General features: G+C 39.0%; 1 protein-coding gene across 3 annotated transcripts in view; it reads right to left on the bottom strand.

Moving 5' to 3' along the window:
• The window catches only part of MPPED2 (metallophosphoesterase domain containing 2), a 276,881-nt gene that overhangs the window by 212,563 nt on the left and 42,931 nt on the right, over window positions 1-21,387 (bottom strand). For all 3 annotated transcript variants that reach the window (XM_061356580.1, XM_061356578.1, XM_061356579.1), the window contains exon 4: window positions 9,013-9,238. In XM_061356580.1, coding sequence (XP_061212564.1) covers window positions 9,013-9,238 — 226 coding nt within the window. The remainder of the gene's footprint in view (window positions 1-9,012; window positions 9,239-21,387) is intronic.

Genomic DNA, 21,387 nt, shown 5'->3' on the forward strand with positions numbered 1-21,387 from the left:
GAAGGGTCAATTTCGTTATCTCTTTAGCTACAGATAAACAGTATTTTCAGAGTGATTTCAAACTGACTTATTTTCACATTTTCTAAGCTTCCCCAAAAGCTGTCTCTCTTCCTCTGCCACACATACAAGATCATAAGTAACGTCATTCTTGAACTTTATAAATCTAGGAATATACGAACAAGGATCTTCAGGTTAGGCAATGGAAGACATTATTCCTTAAAGTGGTACTTTCTAGGTTTCTCAACAAATAACAAACCTGATTTGTATTCACAGACAGAAGAAGGAGAGAAACTTAACTAAGAACTGAAAAACAATTTCAGTTACTCATAACCCTGGAGATGAAAGTACATTGGGGCATCCCATATTAAAAACAGGAACACTTTAGGACTACCGCTTTCAGACTAGCACTCAGTTTGCTTTTCTTCTCCCATTTTCCTGCAATGCAGGACATGGAAATGTCCCAGGCAGCCCAGATGGAACACCAAGAGAGGTGTTAAAGAACACCTTTCTAACAGTTTCTTTTTATTACATTCCCAGTTTTGGAAACTAGATGCGTTAAAATGTGTGCCAGGAAGAGGAGATCAAAAGACTCACCCTTCCTTCTTACATAAAACTTTCTTATATAAAGATTGAATCAATACACAATCCCTAAGCCTATTTCCAGGGTACAAACCCATTAACCTCAATCAAGAAAGCAACACAGGCAGCAGCTCCAAACATCAGTTTTTGTCATAACGCACAACTATTCACATTTGTACACAAATAAACTGGTCCTTTGAAGAACCAGACCACACAACTTCTTCAGTCCTACCCATCCAGCAAATGCTGCTGAAGCATGAAAACGGAAGGCAAGAGATCTCCAGAAGCAGAGGACAGACAGGTTGGCAGATCTGTGGGTACAAAATTCCAGTACTTACTAAATTACTTGTAAAATAAACACAACAACATGTTTATTAGATTATTTCAAATCATCATGAGCTCATTTTCTAGGAAGCATTAATTTCTTTTGTCAAAGTGGCCATAGGCACAGGGTTTCCAAGCATGACATCCATGTCAGCACGTAAGGCAAACAGCTAAGCACATATACTAAAGGATACTGTGTTTAGTGTTTATCAAAACACCAAAGAGGAGAAACACAGAACAGTTACTAGGTAATAACTCCCATTATCTACTCTCAGGTACACTGCACATGCAGGCTACAAAATGATGACCCTGTCTGTGCAAAATTAACTGAGGAGGTAGCAAGGCATTGCAGCTTGTGAGGCCTTCTGTACTTACTCAAAGGTTTATGCAACTCAGCCACATCTACGAAGGCACAATGGTAAGTTGTTGATATCTTTCTGCTTGTAAACCACTGCTTAAGCTGTCTCTCTGCGTGCACATATACAGACATAGCTGTCAGCCATATTAAAATTTTGATATTTAACTAGTAGAGCCAGCATTCTATGTCAGCAACTCATACTTCAGATGCACATAAACCATAACATAGATTAGCACCTAAACATTTTAGAGGTGGTTATAAACACCCAGAGGTGTCATTGATTTTCCAACTGAATCTGTAAGCACTGACCACTTCTGAAATAAGGTGCCAGATCTATTCTACTGAACGTATTTCCATGAAAACCTGATGAATGTAGCTGTCACTCCTGACCTTTATGTCTATGCTGAGATTCACGATCAGTGTTCTCTTATTTGAAGTGCTTGTGCAATTTCTGCTTTATTTCGTAGCCTCTGTGACTTACTTTAAGTATTTTACACACGTCAGGGTAAAGTTAGCACTCTGATCAATAAGTATTAGATAAATATGACCCAAATCATCTTGCAGACAGTAATGAGAAATCGCATCCTTCAAAGGGAGCTAACAAAATCTAGTCACTTGCTACCTGACTTTTTGTATTAAAAATAAATGGTTTTTCAACCATAATTTCTCTTTTATTTCTATCTCTAACACCAGCACATCATATGAGCTTTATCATCAGCTCTACCTGAAGCAACGTAAATTCTTCCAATTTCTCTCCTGTTTGTCCTGAATAGGTACATTATGAAGCAAGCCACCTACAGACTACACCCCTATTCCACACACCTGACATGACACAGAACGAGACCTACCTTCTCCCGTCTTCACCATGAATCTCTCATTCGTTCCACCAATTCTTGTAAAGAAACTTGAAAGCATCCCTATTTTTCTAATTACAACTTAATGGGATGTAGCTGGTAATTATGTATTAAAGCTTATTACAAATCTCACTGAGTCATTGAAACTACAATGTCTCAAACATGACACTTAGTTACCTTGTTGAAGTGGGTGGTTGGTAAGTGCACTGTGAAGGTATCAGCCCACATAGTTTCTTCTCACTCAGGGTCACACTCCAGGCTTAAGACATTATCCACACATCCAGTGCTTTTAAACCAGCAGCACAGCTGATGGCTCCCCGGCAAATGCACTGATGTGTTGTTTAGATCTAGATATCCCACTAGAAACATACACACATTCATACATATTGGGCTGGATGGGCCTTGCTCTTCTAGTGATACACGTAGTCCATCTACACCTACAGCAAAGTCTTGGTCTCCCACTTAGTTCCTTGCTGGGGTCCTAAGGGAGCATCCAGCTGCTCCCTAATTCTTGCTTAGGATATATAGGCAACAAAGGAAGGAAAGTAATGGGGCTTGAAGAGCACCAATACAGAATCTCTTCTGGTATCAGCTTGTCAAAGCTAAAGCCCCTCTTTTATTGCTCCATTCCCCTATTGTGAAGGTGGCTGTTCTCAAATGAAGTAATTTTCAGATGACCTTAACAGTATGGTATTTTCAGTTTTGTGTTTTCTTCCCTTCTGCACTAGATGACCACAAAGAGGTATGGTGCACATACAGATAGAAGAAAATGGAAAAGTAGGAGTCCTGAACTGTGGAAGCTGCACAGAAGGATTTAATCAAGCAAGCATCAACACACAGTGCTGAGCAAAATCCTGTAAGGAACACCATATCTCCACATTTGCGTCAACTCTCATCATCCCTCCTCTTTCCTCAGCTCCCATTTTTTCAGGGGGTTCAGATCTTATCCCAAGATGAAGTCTGCACCAGCAGAGCTAAAAATTCCCGGAGTTTTGTAGTATTCTAGTTAATCCCCACTCTTCCTAATTCTAAGCACTCTGTTATTCCAGTGCTCTGCACAAGGAAATCAAACTTCTTGTTTCTGGACAGCTAGCAAGTGAAAAACACAAAAGCAAAACACAACTACCAACACAAGCACAACTGGTGGTTTTATTAATGCGCAACTTGTATATCAAAATGACCTTGCTGCTGAGCAAATCACACTTCAACAGGCGACCACCATAAATAGTTAGCCCCTTAACAGCACAGCTCGTGATTACTCTGCCTACTGGAGTTTTTGCTGAATTCTAGGAAAATGGAGCAGGAATTAAAGACGCCAAGCAGATTCCTACCATCATCTATTTGGTACTGCTCTGAAGGAATTCAAATCCCTGTTTCCACACTAGGAGAGATTTAGAAGAGTTAGGAGAGCCACTTTTTACTGGCTAGACTTCCACCCACAAATAGCCACAAACACAGTCTGTGTGTTACACTAGTAATGAATACTCTGAAGGTTAAGAGGCTTCATGATCTACCCCAGTGCCTGGATGCAGAGCTTTCTGAAGAATTAGCTAGAACAGGTTAGCATCATAGTATTAAAAATTACTTATGAGATATTACATTTAAAATTACAGCATTCCACTACTGATTAAAAAAAAAAAAAAAAGAGGAGAGAAAAATAAAGCTTTTAAAAGTTAACAGGATTTTTTTTTTTTACTTAGAACTGAATCTGATATCAAGGAAACTGAAAAAAAATTAGTGACATTCCCAACAAGGCAAAAATGTAAATAAACCACTGCAATTCTAGACCAGGGGGAATACATTCTTCGATCTAAAATGAGAGACCTCAAGGAATAGTGCCAAGAAAAATGAAACAGAAGCCTGCACCCTTAAACACAATCATGCTACAGTGGTGGTGTGTTTGTTTAACACACAGACAGAAGACTTCAGCCTTTGCCAATTCCTTTCTCAGTTGCCGATGTCTACTGCATAAATGCCAGAACTGCTGAAAAACTGGTACAACACCAACAATCTTCTCCAGCCTCCCCCTGGTTTCCTCACTACTAAATAGCAATGAAGAACTTTATTGCTGAGTAGTCCAATTTCTATTCCTCCCTTTTTCAGGCACAAGTTAATTGCCAACTAAGACGATGAAAATAAAAGAAATTAGATCCATTCCAACCCATCAGTATATCTGAATCCCATCGTGTGAGTTGCCAATTGGTTTTCCAGTCCTCACGCTCAATATCTGCTGTTAATTTGCTTGCTATTTCAAGGACTTGAAGACTGTCAGCAAAATCCATGATGCATTACAAAACTTATAATTGAAAAGCAAAAACCTCAAGATCTGAGGCTTTTCTGACAGGATAAACACAAAGTCTGAAAACACTGATTGGTTCAAGGGAGAGCTACTAACTTGGAGCTACTTGTATTAAAATATCATTGCAAATGAAGCAGAGAAGGAAAGAGTGTCAGAAATAATTTCAAACTAATGCAAACCCCCAGAATTTACATGGGACTAAAAAGGGAATAACAAAAACCGCACCAAACAGTGTCCTTAAAGGAGACGGCTGAACCTGTCCCTACTTTCTTAAGGCTGCATTATCTATGCCAATTAAAATTTTGCTTCTGAAGAAGACTTGGGGCACTTCCTCTGGAGTTACTAAAAAAAGCAAATGAAAGCCTTGGCTTTGCAGAGGTGAGTGACAGCGAGCCATTTGTTCTTGACCTCTGTATCACCCTACAGATCAAATTCCTGGACATAGGAAAAACCTGCTAGTATTCATTAAAAGCAACTGGGAGGCAAGCTTTGTGCTTCTGTTCTTGAGCCTGAACAAGCTACAACTTGACAAACGTGCAGGATATTGCTCAACAATGCTGCTGTTCCTGTCCGAAGGGAAGAGTTTTATTCCCAGCCTTATTCAGGATGAATTGATTTTCATCACAATGATGCAAATCACAGATTTCAGTCATTATTTAAATAGTCGATTTTAATCTTTTACATTTTGTGCTTTTCAGTTATTTCCATAATGTTGATTCGATTAGCCATTAAAATGTATTGATTTATATTGAATTAGCTTTTATATTAAACTTTTTCGTCCCACCAAAAGATTCCTCCTTCTATACTTATCAAAACAAATATATATGCTGAAAGCTTGGATCTTCAGTTTTACTTTTCATTCTGCTTGCTATGGGTGGAATTTGCCCATTTATTAATACCTAAAAATAATGTAAATGATTATTGGATTATTTTTTGCTTATGGCTTGTGTCTTTCTGTGGCATTTTTATGGAGAACAGGATTTAAATTCCATAAATAAGCCTACTGCCTCAACAGCCATGAAATTAACCACTGTTAATTTCTACACACACAAAATAAAGCTTATCAGAATACTTTTTCATTTTAAACTATTTTTGTCTTTCAAATCAACCAAAAAAAGTTACCTGTAGAGCTGAACAGCAGAACAAAACAAAACAGGGAAAAATTATTCTCCCTGAGCAATTGTTTCTGTCAAAACATGGTTTAAACAAATTCTGGCTGCATTTAACTGCAGTCCTCTGGTGGTTTGAACACTTTTAAAGCTTCATTAGAAAACAGGCATTGCTAGAATATTTGTATTCAAACGTCTGTAGCATACTTGAGTAAATCCAGTCCTTAGCAAGGATGAACAATTCCAAATACAATTTAAAAAAACAGATGTATTTTAAAATAACATTTGAATTTAAATAAAACTTATACATATTCAGCAACTGAAGCTGCAGTAAAAACAGACTGTCTCTCCTCACTCTTTCACAGACACATCAGTATGAGTTATGCTTATGTATACTTCACAAAGGGAGTACTGAGATTTAAAAATTCATATATCCATTACTGTCTGTATTTTTTGTCCTGTTTAGTAAGTAGCCTCAATCTCAAATTTCCAAAGTAGAAAATGTTTCCATTGGAATCTAAAAGAGATTTGACTGCATAAGCTATCAATAATTTCCCCACCAAACAAGCCAGATTCAGAGGACAAAGTTAGAAGGAAAGAGGGAAATGTTTTTATGGATTGTTATCTAGAGACCAAGTGGAAAACCTTCAGCCATTCTGCTCCTTCGAGGTACATCAGAAATCTCCTATTTAAGGTGTGAAAATGTCAAGTTACATTCTCCAGCTCTGAAAATGAGCTGAGCTCCCAATGTGATTCATGTCCCACCCTTGCTCTTTTCTGTTTTAGGGGCTGATACTCTCATTTTCAACTTCCCTCCAGCTAATGCCATTTAATACTCTCAGAACCATCAGGCTAAATTCAAATTTTCTGCTCCTCAGAGGCTGTTGATATGCACCACCACACATTCCAATTGCAAATACACATGAATGCTCCCGTGTATTATAAGTTATTTTCCACATACAAATTCTACCAAATTGTAAGTTAGGAGGCACTACTTGAATTCTCTTAGGTCTTTATAAAGCTTTCAGATGTACCATGAGTAATAACACGTAATGAATATGGACTGATATTTCTTTTCTGTAGTTACACTGAGTTGGCAATTTACATTTTCTAAATAGACAGGTGACTTATAGCCAGTTTTCCCACTATTCTGGCAATTACTTCTTAGAAACCCCTGACAGGCTGAAACCTCCAGAATCACAGCTGTTATTCTTGGTTTGATCCCTCTTTTTAAATTAAAACCAGTAGCTTTATCAGCAAATGAGATTTTTTTCCCTCTGGAAATACTTACAAAAATGCACATAAAATGAATATGCCAAGTTATCTCATTTTTAAGGTTGGTGCATCTTCTGGGTTAATGACCAGGGTTCCACTTCTGTGACAGAACTAATTGGGGTAAGGAGGCCATAAATACATACACTCCTCCCACCCACCTACCCCCCCCAACTTCTCTTCCTCTGGGGTAATCTTAAGATTTATAGTAGTAGAGTGAGACGTGATGGGACGGGAAGGAGAAAAAAAAAAAAATAAGTCTAAGAAGTGCTAACAGGCTTCTCTGATCATTCTGCCTCAGTTTCCAGGCACAGAATAGATTTGAAACAGATTTTCCTAGTATCTGATGCAACTTCTCCTTCCTCTCTCTCTCAAAGACCAACTAAAACGCAGAAACTGTAAGAATTTTCATATTTTACAGGAAATTACATTGTTTGGGGGGAGAGACAAAAGAGACTGCATCTCTATGCTCCAAACACAGACTAGCTGATCTAAAGCTATATTCAAAATGATAGCCTCAAATCTCTATCAACAGTTGCTCAAGACATGCTTTGATAACAGTTTCACAGCTAAACACAAAAAAACATCCTTCAAGAGGGAGAAGCCTGTACCTGGTTTGAGCTCAGCATGCCTTTCTAGCAATCAAGATTCACTTCCCATTGACTGCTACTTGGAAAAATCCAGTTATTAATGGATTATAGGGAAGAATAATTAAGATTTGTCTTCCATGACTAGGTCAGAATACACACGCCATCCACTTGTTTTGGTCAAAACAACTCAGTCCCTGACGTGGCACCCCATAATATTTCAGAACAAACATTCTAAAACCACACATATAGCTGCAAAATAAAACTTCCAAATGCAGCAGAGACAAAGGAATAACAGACTGCCTATAGGCTATTACTAAAAAAAATAATTTGAAATGTCTTTTAAGAGATGATTCCTAACCTGAATTAAGATCATCTTTCCCAATTAGCTGATACTGCAGGTTTTAGAGGTTGGTTTGAGGTTTTGGGGGGATTTTTGTGTCGTTTCTTTAACTAAGCAATGTCAGGCTGATTTAACCTACTAGCTAAAGGCTATGACTTAAATTTAAAGAATTAGTAGCTTAAGTCACACATGTGAGATAGAAAGCTAGATCACAGTTTTCTAGCCAGTACTAATGAACAAAATATGACCCAAAAAAGCATTGTCAGAAACATCAGTGTGTGTGGTGTATGCATCACCAAGGCCTGCAGGCCAAGAAAACAGTCAAGAAGGATGAGATGAAGCAGAAAATTTCTAATATCTGTATAGGTTTCCTCCATCCTTTGGTTAAACCGCTGCCATTCTCACTTCCTTTCCTACTTTCACCTTTAAAGCAAGCCTGATGTAAAAAATGTAAGTTATAAGCTTACAACAAACCCTTCTTATAGACGTGCATAAATTAGCACCTAAGTACTTCAGCTGACAATTGAGAATGCTGAGTAGGGTAATGATTATCACCACCAATGAAGTTCAGGTTTCTGATAAGAGTCTGAAAGGACTGTAGCTGGTTTTAGTGTGAAAATTTAAAACAAGTGTTACCCAAGACTCCACACAGAGATACCAGGCACCACAATTTAAGAACACATAGGAAAAATAAGGAAGAGTCTCCTCAGTACAAAACTGGTCAGCGCATGCTTGTCACAGGGGTGGAATGAGATCAAAACTGGGTCAAATTTTCCTTATCACAACCTTACAAGCAAAAGAAAACAATGCCTAGAACTGATCAGACATAATGCTTAACTCACCTGCTGCCTTGTACCTTGTGCTGTGTGGGTGTTAAATGCTGCCATACTGATCTATTAGCACAGCAGACTTAAATACCTAAACAGTGCACAATACACGTAATGCAGCTTCCCTAATATATACTAAGATGCAGTTAATCCACAAGCACAGTGTGGATACTGAGTCCACAATTTTTTAAGGGTATTCAGCAGGCAGAATAGCAATAGTTGCAATTCCTTTCATCTTATTTCACACACAAGGCTAAATAAAGCCTATTTATACACACACACACACCCCTGAAAAAGGTGGGGGGGGGGGGGGGGGGAATTGTTTTAGGGTAGTTTACAGCTTAAGTTTGATACTGATCAGCAGGGCAATGCAACAAAGCAGCTTCATGCATTTTCAACAGGAATGATTCCTGCTGTGGGTCAAGTAATAACAGCAAAGAAAGTTTAAACTGAGACTTACCACGGGGCACCATATATTCGGAATCCTTTAACTGTTACTTCTGAATCTTGTAAGTAAATACTATTTGTCAGGAGCGACTGAACATTGTCAAAGTCCTCTGGTTTCAACTTGGACACAGAGGGAAAGCGGTAGTAATCTTGTTTAACAAGGTCTGCCATGAATTCCTTATCAAATGTCAGTTCATGATTCCCAGCAATCACTATTTTATATTCATATGGTAGGTTTCCTGAAATAACAAAAAAGAGGACTTAATTAGCACATTTTCCTCCCACTTCAGCATTGCTGGCACAATAAATAGACAGTTAGCAGTGACAGAATGAAATATCGCAGGTCTATGTGCATCTCCATGCCGAGCAGAAGTTATTAATGCTGCTCCTCTTCAGTTGAATGAAACTGTGTTAAAGTGTAAAGTAATATCACACAAAGCAATACCATAATAAAGACCATGTACTGCTAAACAAATCAAGCTGGTAGGCACCACACCAGCTCCAAAGGTGGCACAAACCACCACTGCTCCCTTTCTTTCAGCGGAGGACATGCCAACTTAGGTTAGCCTAAGATTAGGCAACTGGTCCTGCTGGTTTTTAAATTATCCCTTTATTTTGATTTGCGTTCAGACGGCATTTATTCCAAACCCAGCTTGTTTTCCAAAGCTTCAATTCCCTTGCAATGGACTTCCACTTCATTACTAAATTCAGTTTACAGTAGTATCTCATTTCTGTAAGAAGCACACATGTGTAAGAAACCATGAAACTCAGATGTCTAAGTGAGACATAAGGTGGGAAAAAGGAAATGTGGCTAATTAATTTACTGTGATGGTCAGAAATAAGAATGCAGGCTTGACCACCCCAGTTCAGAGCAACTATTCCTGTTGTTTGTGAGGAAAGAGGCATGGATCAAGCTCATCGAGCCAGATTTTTGGAGTTCAGAGACAGATTTTCAAGCACTCATTACCAACAGTCAGTGTGCCAAATCTTCCAAATGAACATACTGGGTGCTGAACTCCCTTAAAAACATGGTCACATACTGTGGTGTCTTCAGAAGTTTGGTTCTTTTACAAAACCTGGCCCACTGCAACTTGCCAAAAATCACACCTAAGTTTACTTCAAAGCTAATTTCTACTGCTTTCCCTACAGCCTGATTTCCTAGTCTTATAGTAAATCATTTATTTTGGTGTTTAATCTTAATTATTATTTAGAAAGGGATTGTTCTGGTTTTTTGCTTGGTTTTTTTTTTTTTTTCTTTTTTTTTCATAAAGGCAGCAAAATACACGTGGAAATGTCTGTGGAACAACCTTCTAGTTCTGGTACTCCCAACAGGTGCCCTGAGGAACACAGATGCTACATATTTCTCATGAACACAGTTCTCCTAAATAGATGTGGCTTTGCTAATCTAAATCTTGTCTTTCAACTTTCGAAACTGTTTGGGTTTGTGCTGGTTTTTTGTTGTTTTTGTTTTTTTTTTAAAGTAAGTTTCAAAGCAAAGATGCAAGTATTTACAATAAGATTAACTTACCCCTAAATATACTTACAGGGAACCAGTCAAAATCCTCTGGTATTCAATATTTACAGCAATGAAACAGGAATTAAACAAGATATGTATACAAACACCATCTTTGCAAAATTAGGTAATTCTGGATAGAAAAAACAAAAACCTACAAATTCCCTGGGGAAAAACAAACAAACAAAACCAAAAAAAAACCCCACCAAACAACAAAATTCCAAGCAGAAATCTTCACAGGCACGTCACATATGAGCAAAATGCAGATCATACATATTTGTAACTCTACAGCGCTGCATTAGAATAATAGGTGGAGGAGATGCAACAAATGCTCCTCTGCAGTTTATGCTTCACTCCTTTCTCTCTTCCTTTCCCTTCCACTCTGCTACAGGCTGTTCTGCAATTCATTTTTATTTAAAAACTCGATGTGGCAGGTACCTATAATCCCTTCTCTCTGTGACTCCTGGGCACAAGGTAAAATTGCTATTTTCTCTTCTCTCAGGAACCATAAAAGATACCACCAGCATGAAATTTGATACACTTGTCATAACTATCAATCCCCCAAAACAAGCTAGATGTGATAAAATTCTCAGAGAAGTAGGATGGAGAAGTTAAATTCAGGTTTCTGCCAAGCTGTCAGCATTTGCCAGTCTTAGCAGAGAAAACGTCTCATCTCACTGGATAAACGTCCAAGTTTTACACTTTCTCCCATTTATTTTGATAAATTAAGTCTGGAACATTTTTGCTTGAAGTCAATGTTGTTTTTTTTAATCTTTACACCTTGAAAAAGAGAGCTTGCCTTGAACAGGCACAGGACATGAACAGACAAAACAATGGTGGCATGAGTGATTATTAGAACATATATACATATGATATTACACATCTTAAATAAGCACCTGAAATCCATAGGGAAAACCAAATAGTATTTACTGCAATTACAGCCTCCACTTGGTCACCTCTTGAGAGCCAGGATGGGGAGACCTGGGAGAGAAGAGGGGACATGGCCCCACCAATGAAACTTCAGCATCCATCAACACTGAGGAATAAGGCAAAACATGCCCAGAAGGAGAAACCCCACGGGGACCAAAGTTCACCAACATCTACATGCAAGCTCTAGCTCAGCACACCCATTGCCTGTGAGCTGGAAAGTAACCAGAGCTGGCTGCAGATGCAATGGCTACAGCCCCAGTTCCCCCATCCAGCAACGAGACAAGATACGCTTCACTCTGTATGATCACTGGATGGACACCAAGGTCTGACCAAGGTCCCTACCTAGCTCCCCGGCTCCATAACCAGTCACATTTTGCTGGCAATGTGCAACATCGCTCATCGAAACACAAATGCAGCAAAAGACAGGCTCAAGCAAAGGGGAGCAGCAAGAGGAAGTCGAATCTATTCCTTTCCCCTTCCCTGAGGAAGGGTTATACAGCACTAATCACAGTAATAAATTTCCTGCAATCACATTAGCTATTTATTCATCACATTCAGGTTTTCCTTTTCTGAAAGGCCCTGTGGCAGTGCACAACATTTACTGTCTTTCATAGAATTTATGAAATATTTTTGAGTGTTTTCTTTTGGCAGCCCTGCCCTTTGTCTATAATCTGCTGACCTTCTGTGCTTAATATGGAAGCATGAACAGTCACACACAGAAATCTCTTACTCCATGGTATTTTAGTTTCATTTTGACCAGATTAATCTCTGCACATATACCTCTGCTGTCTGTACAAAGAGATGCAGTTGCACAGTACCCAGACTGAAAGACATTTCCTCACTTTCTTTCACTAAACTTCTGTGAGCTACATTTGGTCTTTGTTAGTCTGATTTCCTAACTTTTAAATTTTCCACCATACACCAATAATATCAATTCTAATTTTCACTGTGAATCTAGAAAACAGAACTGTAGGAAAAGAGTTTGGACTGTTTGGTAGCACAGGTACTTCACAACCCCAATTACGAACTCCCAGGGTTACAACTGAGTTCAAATTCAAAATAGTTAAATGTTTAACAGGTGAGATCAAGAGGCTAAAATTAAAGCTACTAAAAATGATTAGGACGCCAAGTCTGTGGAGTCACTTATACTGGACTATTTGAAATTCTAAATATTGTGAATACATGGCAGGGGTGGGGGTGTGTGCAGGTGTGTATCTTCAATATATATTTGTATTTTGGCTAAGATGTTTTACTTGGCTAAGATGTTTTACAACACCAGTCCTTAACAGTACAAGCAAGATGCAGGCATCGATCAAGAAAATCTTCTAGAAGATGGTGGGGTGGAAGGATTGTTGGATTTTTTTTTTAACCTACATATGTAGGTGTTCCAATGGGATTCTTAAAATTCCTAGGAATCCTTAATCTGTTGAACAACCACTCCCATTTTAATAGCATGCTACATACGTACTTCATGAGTACAATTTAGTCACACAGCCCAAGTTCTGTAGAGCTGCCAGACATGAAAAGGAGCCTGGCTCGCAATGCATGTTAAATGCCGAGTCCCTGTAAAAATAGAAAATCACATTATTTTTTAAATACTGTTGCCTAAAAAACCCACAAGGAAGTAAAAGAAATAATGGGATATAGCTGTCTATGTTGTGGTAGAAACCTGTATTTACACACAAATGCTATGCAAGTACTTTTGATATGAAGCTGTGAATATGCATAAGCATGCATCAACTATTCAAACCCCACAACACTTCCACGAAATCTAAAGCATTTCCATGCCCATTTCAGAGTCTCACAGACCCTTTGGCCATACGTTGAGAAAAAGGTTGAGAAACCTTGAAGTACAAATCTTAATCCCTTCAGAAAGAGGGAGAGATGCCTATGCAAGTGAATCACATATTTATGGTGCATCATATATGCTTCAGAAGTGCAAAATTGGTCATGAAGCATTCACCTATAACCAACCACATACACATCCAGAGATGAACACTGAAGGAGCAGACCTTGTGTCATTTCTTCCAGTTCTGGTCAGCAGGCAAGGGCAACCAGCAGAACCTGCTACTGCTCAGCAGCTCTGTAACTCTTCATGCAGGTTTATCATGGAAAGCCCACTTCATCTCATGGGCATGGTTACTCTCTCTTCCCAGCATTTACAAGCACAACTGCAAGAAACATAGGCCCCTTCCAGCTTTTTAAAAGAGTGTCTCAAAGCCTCTGATTTCTCCTTTGTCAGCAGCAAGTCAGTTATACTGTATAAGTAGAGCTATATAGACCCAAGCTTTTGGTGAGACTTCTCTCACCAACAACCAGCTGCAGGTACTGAGATCCAAAACTGGGCAGGAAAAACAAACATCTTTTCCACAATGAGACTGACCCACTGACTGTGAAAATACTTTCACTATTGTAATCAAACAGCCTTCACAAAAAGTCCTCACTGGAATAGCTAAAACTGATGCCAACCAACATACTGGCTGAAAATATAACCCATGAATTTCTATGCATTTTACCTCAGCTTCTGTAGAAATGTACAGAACAAAACAATTAAAACCAAAAAAGCAGGCAAATAAAAGACAGAACATGCACAAAACCCAGAACATGCTTCTAAAGAAATACGAAGAACTGAAGTACAAGAGCTCTCAAGATTTTCTTAATGGAAAGTATTCCACCAGCTTTTTAAACTACGATCAGTTCAGATGCCTCTTCGTAAATTTTTTTCCCTCCAAAAGACAATTTTGGAGAAGAAAAAATAAAGGCAAAACACACACAGGCAACACAGCAAGAGGAGCAGATGAATGGAAGTTTAACTGCTTTGCCTTTATGCAAAGAAAACATCAGGCCACAGCACAGGGAGAAGCAGAGGCTGAGACCCTTGAATTCCTGTGATAAATCTAAGGCTTGTACATTAAAGCTCCCCTTTGTTGAAAACGCTGTTAGACACAACAAAACAGAAATGTTAGGTAAGTGCAAGCTCTGCCTCTGACCTTTCACTCTGTAACCGTCAGGCTTCATTAATTTCCACAAGGCCTGACAGCTCTAGCGTTAATACTCACACTTGCGGATCGAGCCACACAGCAGGTTCAGACTGCTACCTTCTCCTCTGAAACTCATGCATTAGGATTTCTTCCATGCTGGCAATGGAAAACCAAGTCTAAGAAACATTAAACACAAAAAACTACGTTACAATAATGCCACGGTTGAGTCATAAACCCATGAAAGCAAGGAAGTACTGAGTGAATCTTGCATCAGCGCCTCTAACTTGGCTACACAGTGCCAACCTCCTGCAGCAAGTAATGGTCCTCTCTGAGCCACTGCAGAACCAGCATACTCCAAACCAAGTGCTTCCACTCGTTCGCACTCCCATAGGTAAATATAGAGAATTTTGCACAACACTGGGCTGTAACATAGCCAAGTGCAGCATGAACCCTGAAGTAGGGCTGTACACACTGCACAACCTAATAATCTCTGGGTCTGATTTAATGATGCCCTGATACTGGTAACAATTCCTTGCTTTTACGCATTTATGTCTCAACCACAACATTATTCTAATGTAACTGTTTGTGATTAACACCCTTCTCCTCTCTGTTAAAAGAAAAAACGCAGCACGGCATAAGTAACAATCTTCCGCTTCACTTCAGTGTTCCACAGCTTCCTTAGCATTATTCTGTCGCGAGCTGGATTTTGATCTCAAATCTGTTTTGAATTTCACGGGGCTACTATTATTGAAATGTTTTTCTTGAAAAAGGAAAAGCTTCACCGAAGTTTTATCAGTTAATACATGACAGCTATTTGTTTTGAAACAAACAGAACCAAAAGTTTTTTGTTTAGTCTAACCTCAAAACCAGAAAAAGCAGCTCACAACACTCCCAACTTTAGGTGTAAAAAGTCCCCCAAACTGACTTTAAAATGATGAAATCTGAAACAGAAGCAGCACAGATTGCTTGCTAGTCCCTGGAAAGGCTTTTCTTTTCAGGCTTGTAATTCTGTAACCTAAGAAATGAGGCTTTTAAGAGAAAAAACGAACACCTAAACACCTAACAGAAAAAACAAATCACCTAAAAAAAAAAATCATCAAAAAAGCTGACAGCTATGAAGTTTCCCCTTAAATTTAGCACATTCTGAGCACACCACCCTCTCTGAACACTGCAATAGACTGATTTTCCCCCTTCATTCTTAAAAATGCTTCTTGCAGAAATAATAGTTCCTGCTACTCTTCCCTTTGCCATAGCCAAAGCAATAACTGAAGGATCACCACGACTGCACTAGTGCCAAGTGCACACTTCCAAAGAGATCCTTTAAGTGAAATAGTGTTCACTTAGGAAAACAGATGAGGTTTTCAGGCAGAAACATCTTTTATCTGGCAGAGCTGAAGGGTGTTCCTCTAAACAGAATTAGCCACATTTACACTTAATAATGAGATGTGCATCTAACCCCCTACAGTTTAAGGTCAATAAGGCTTGTGTAATGCTATATACGTAGAAATATATTTTGTCCAACATAATTTTACATTTTCTCTTGTGATCAAGATCTTAATGTACTAGGGCTGATAAGTTTTAGATCAATTTCAGCCTGGTACAGCTTCAACTGGCTTGGATAGGGAACATAAACTCTGCTAGTGGGGCTAAGCAGATGTTCTCCTTGAACCTGATTAAGACTAAATTGAAAAGGAACATTTTTGGTTACTATTACATTAAGCTAAAATATAGAAATGAACCCTAATACTATCTAAATCTAATAAGAAAAGCCATCTCTATTTCAAAATTTTCAAAGCATTCTCTATAAATGCATCACAGATCAATTTACATGGTACTTTTGCCAATAAGCAAAACGAAATCACAGGTTCCAATTGGCTTAACTCATATTGGAAAGTGCGAAAGCAAATGCTAGAAAATGCAATTACTGCAAACAAACTCCATTTCCTCCACTCAGGAGGGAATTTCAGGGAACATTTTATTGCTCTCAAATAATATTTCTAAAGGCATCAATACACAATTCTATTTTCTTTTTGGAGTCCCCCTACACTATATAACCTAATCCTCTATAAAGAAACTCACCAGATTTTGAAATAATATATAGGCTGTTGATATTACCTTGTGCACGCACTTATTGTATCAATTTAAATGATTTTTCTCCATGAATCTTAAGAACATAGACCCCAATAGTCTCTGACACAAACAGATCTGGACCTATCTCCCATAACATACCCTTTGTCTCTGCAACTTACAATTCCAATTAAGTCTTTTTTCTTTTTTTTTTCTAAAACAAATGAATAAAAGCCATCAAAAAGGAGGTCATCTTGAGAAACAATTATACAGAGGGTAATTAAGCTGATCATAATTATCACAGACAATGTCTTGGTATTTTCATGTACATATATTGTCACACTGCAAAAAGCCAGTAAATTCTAAGGACCTATCTCAATTCAAAACAAATATTTAAAACAATCAGGGAGCACATATAGTCACCAAAAACATTCTCCTGTTTTTTTTCCACTCTGAACCTGTTCCCATTTGTTTCCTCATTTTTACATGAAAGTCTTTGAGGCTTACAATGCACAGAGCAGTAGGCACACACCTCCCTCTCCACCTTGCAGCCTGGTAAAGACTAGTCAGTACTTCCAAAGAAATTCCTCCAAATGCCTCCAAGGAAGGTGGTCAGAGCATTTCGTATGAGAAGAAAAATATCTCAAATACATGATTTATTTCTATCATACTGTGTATTTTATGCAACTTCTCCATTTTTATACATGGTACTGAAATCCTTCCTCTCAAAACCATTATGTTTGAGTACACTGTTGGTAAACTCATTCACATAATTGTAAGAGAAAAAACAATAAGCGGGGACAGCAATAATAATCACAAGAAAAATAAACTGAAAGGAAAAAAAGAAGAAATGAGGCAAAATAATTTTCAAATATCCCACAGGTTATGAAAGCATGGACTGCTGTCTAAAGCAGGACAACAGCTTTTAATAACTGAGAATGCAACATTCTCCAGTGTGCTAAAGCAGTTAGCTGCTTTGGAAATTTTACCTTGCGATCATGTTTTGTATCTATAGGAATATATGAAACAAGTTTGATTTTCAAAGGCATTTTTAAACATCATTTTGGGTGGCGAAGCTGATATTTGTTGGGAATCATTTCTTCCTTTTCCTAGATGGAAGAGGAGAAATCTAAAACCTGAACTAAACTCAGCCCAATATCCATTTGACGGCGCTATGTGCTGTATTTCAGTCCATGGTCCTTTCCTGAAAGTTTTACAGAGGATAAAAACCAAAGAGAAAATAAACAGCAAATGCAAAGAGAAATTACAGTCAATTAAAAACATTCAGGCAGGTCTTTATGAACCTCCAGCATTTTTTCTGAATCCCACGTTTTAATTTATTATTCTAAATAAACCTAAGCATTCCATTATGGTCTTTCAAGATGAACTTGGATACCAGGAATCTCCTGAGCCCTGTAAGGAAATTCCTTTTAATAACCCAGTCCACAGAGACCTTTCTTGGCTACTAAGAGACAACCAAATCACCCCAGCTGTATCATGTTATTACAAGGAACTGAATTCCTCTTATGAAGGGTTGTTGTTCTTTTTTTTCTCCCTAGCCACCTAGAATTGCTTGAGCAGAATGTCACATAGCCTCAAATACCTTCCTTGTCAGTTTAAGCACATATAGTAACCCCAAACACTAAAATAAAAGAGCAGGAGAAGGAAACCTTAAGCCTGATAAAGTCTACAGCGGTAACTATGGAGTTCCAAATCTCATCCCTTCTACTATTTCTTGACACCTCCTCTCTCTTCCTGGCTTTGCAGAATTTCAATTACTATATTATTTATGTTACAGCATCCCAAGACCTCAAGATAGACAGTTCAGACTGAAGTTTCCTAAACATCCAAGGCACCGCACCCGCTTCAGCTTTCAATACGAAATACCTCCTAATTGTCCTTCCAAAGAAGAAAGGACAAAAGAGATGAATGAAAAATAGTGTATGTAACGTAAATTCCATTCCGCAACATAGACTGCGTGAGATTTATTTGTGACAGTATTCAGGTGAAACTCCCATCTTTTCTATCCCTGTACAATTACATAGCCCCTCTGCGCAGCTGTCTCGTCTCCTTAATAAGGCACCTTAATAAGGTGTATCTCCTTAATAGTAAGCACCTAACCTACTAAGGTAGTAAAATGTTTTAAAATCAAGCTAAATGGGTATGTGAGACTTAATGTACATCTACCTGCGCATTTGAATTTACAGTAATATTTTCACAAGGTGCTGCAAAATCTGCATGGTACAGCATCTGTACTTTCCTTTTGTGTTCAGAAGCACACCAAAGATTGCAGTACATGAATAAATACCTCTCTGTAATTAAAAGCTATCATTAGCTGTTGGGGCATGCAGCATTTGCAGTATTTCATCTAGTGTGCTTTCTGTGAATGGAGTCTCTCCTGACTTGCCTGTTTTAGCCATCATTTCTAGACTTAGAAAAAAAAAAGGGAATTAAAAGCTTGCTGCAAAAAGGCATGCTCTGCAGACCTTACATTTTGCTGAATAAAGCGACAACTATAGTTAATCAGAGCTGGCGATTAAGATAAAGCACTAAAAGAACAGCTATTTCAGTCACACAAAGGTAATAATTTGTTTTTTATTTCTGCTCCTTTCAGCTAAGGTTTCGCCCTTACCCCTCGAAGGCAAGCATCAGTGTTTTTCCAGCTGGCTTCCCGGAAGCATTTGTTTAGGAATGGCTATATTGCTTCCACTAGAACTGTACACACTCCCTAGTAACTCACTCAAATGCCAAGACCCATTTAACACGGGTACCCAGACCTGCCCAGCACAAGATCCATGATAAGATCCATCTCTCCCTTCCTTCCAGGGCCCGGGTAACTGCCGCAGCAGGACATCCCCTTGGCCATCCTTGTTTAGGCAATCCCTCCCCACCTTTCATGCTCCAGCTAATGGCTCAGTATTATAATTTATGGCCATGAGACTGCAAATGGTGCATGGCTTTCCCTACTGTGCTAGTCTGAGAATTACTCTACGTGGGGTTTTATGAGAGGACATTAGTCCAGGACCTTTACTCATAGGACCACAAGTATGGCTACAGCTACATCATTTTATTCCCGATAACCACCAGATCTCATAGCAGGGACAGAGGAGAGCAAAAGGAACAAACACCTTCCCCACAATGCTTAGAAGACATCTCCTGCACAAAAACACAGGAAACTTCACGGCTGCCTTGCAGCTTTCTGCTCATTTCTCAGTAGCGAAGGCAAATGTCAAATGCTGCTTAGGGAGCAGAAAGCTTTAGGAGTAACATCTGAGGGAGAGCAGCTCAGGTGAAATTCAAGAAGTATGGGTAATTTTATCACCTGTAGCTCTGTTTTTAAGCTAAAACTCTCTGCATTTGCTGGTTACACAAAAAAAAAAAAAAAAAAGTAAATCAATGGCAACATTCAGGAGAAAAGGAGTTACTGCACTCTGATACCCAGCCCAGTCTGTAATAATGAAGCTTCTGACTCATTAGAAAAGATGTATATAGTTCTGAGGTCTTTAAGGTTCACTTATCAACAGTTACAGGAAATTCAAAGTACAGAGTGTTCCTGAGCTTTCATTTCTTAATTTTGTTAACTTGGGAAGAGATAAAGCTCTGGGAAAACCAGGTGAATCTCCACTACGTTGCATCTTTGTGCTCATCCTTGTGAGAGCCTCCATCTCTCCTCTAGATTGATGTTATTTGTGCCCTGGCTTTGCATCTTCTTGCTTCTCTCCTTACATTGATGTCCCCTGCTGTGCTGCTGTGTTCCTCTACTAAACATACCATCATTAACAAGTGAAGGTTTGGTAACCCTCATCTCATAGCCAAGGTGCAGGATAAGAGACCAGAAGAGCTCAGGGAAGTGAGGTGCTGAAGGGACCTGAGCCTCAAGGCAATCTCAAGTCCTGAGAAACTCAGTCTCCAGTGCTATGGAAGGGTCACCATGAACCAGCCTACACATGAACCACATGCTAAGACCTGCATGGCACCACAGGACATGGAGCAGGTCCGCCCGGCCCTGCACTGGGGCTGACCACGAGAAGATGCTGCCTGTTAGTCTTGTAACCATTGCATGGAGCAAGCACCATTATTCACACCATCATGCAGGACACAAAGTAGGACAAAGAAAACATGAATTCCTGGCTCTGGGAGAAGGGGTTGTCTTCTCCTTTTCCCACCCAACCAGTGGTACCAGTATGCCCATGAATGTAACAGCCAGCCTCTGAAATCAATATGTGCCCCTACATATAGTCTATAAAGATTTCAAGCTCTTATAACAGGCACAACGGGGTGGATGGGAGAGGTGGAGTTGCACAGGTCTTTCTTTTGCAGCCCTTTTGTGCAAAGGCACATCGTTCTCAACGCAGAAAATGCATGCAGAATTTGTCCAAGCTGAAACACTCAGCTTCAGCTCACTGCAACAGGAGGGTTAATTAACAAGCCACACAGGCTGGTTATAGCCAGCAAGAAGCAGCAATCTATTTTTCTTTAACAAAAAAAAAAAAGTCAGTAACTCTTGGAACATTATTAACCCCCTAGTATAGGCAATTACTGTAAGATAAAGGTCTGTCAGTCTTGCATTAACATAAACTGCAGCATATTGCTTTTCTACAGCACAGTAATGTCCACAACAGTGCGAATAACGGCTAACATTTGAGTTTTAAGCTTGATTCAAGCCTCCTCAATCTAACATTTTTAGCAGATTTCACTCTCGCTGGCTATTTGGCCAAAAAAAAATCATTTTATACAAGCCAAAAAAATGCAGGCTGGCATTTCACTGATACACTGTTTTGTAGCTCTGTTTAAGGTAATCTCACACATTTCCTAAAATGCAGGACTGAAAAGAGGAAGGGGGTTGAGAAGCACAAAACCCAAAGATCATTCCTGCTGTCTGTTAGGTTCTGTAGTC

The sequence above is a fragment of the Neopsephotus bourkii genome, unplaced genomic scaffold (assembly GCF_033783945.1).
Source record: "Neopsephotus bourkii isolate Nb327-2 ecotype Australia unplaced genomic scaffold, CSIRO-AGI_Nbou_v1 NB_860, whole genome shotgun sequence".
NCBI lineage: Eukaryota > Metazoa > Chordata > Aves > Psittaciformes > Psittacidae > Neopsephotus > Neopsephotus bourkii.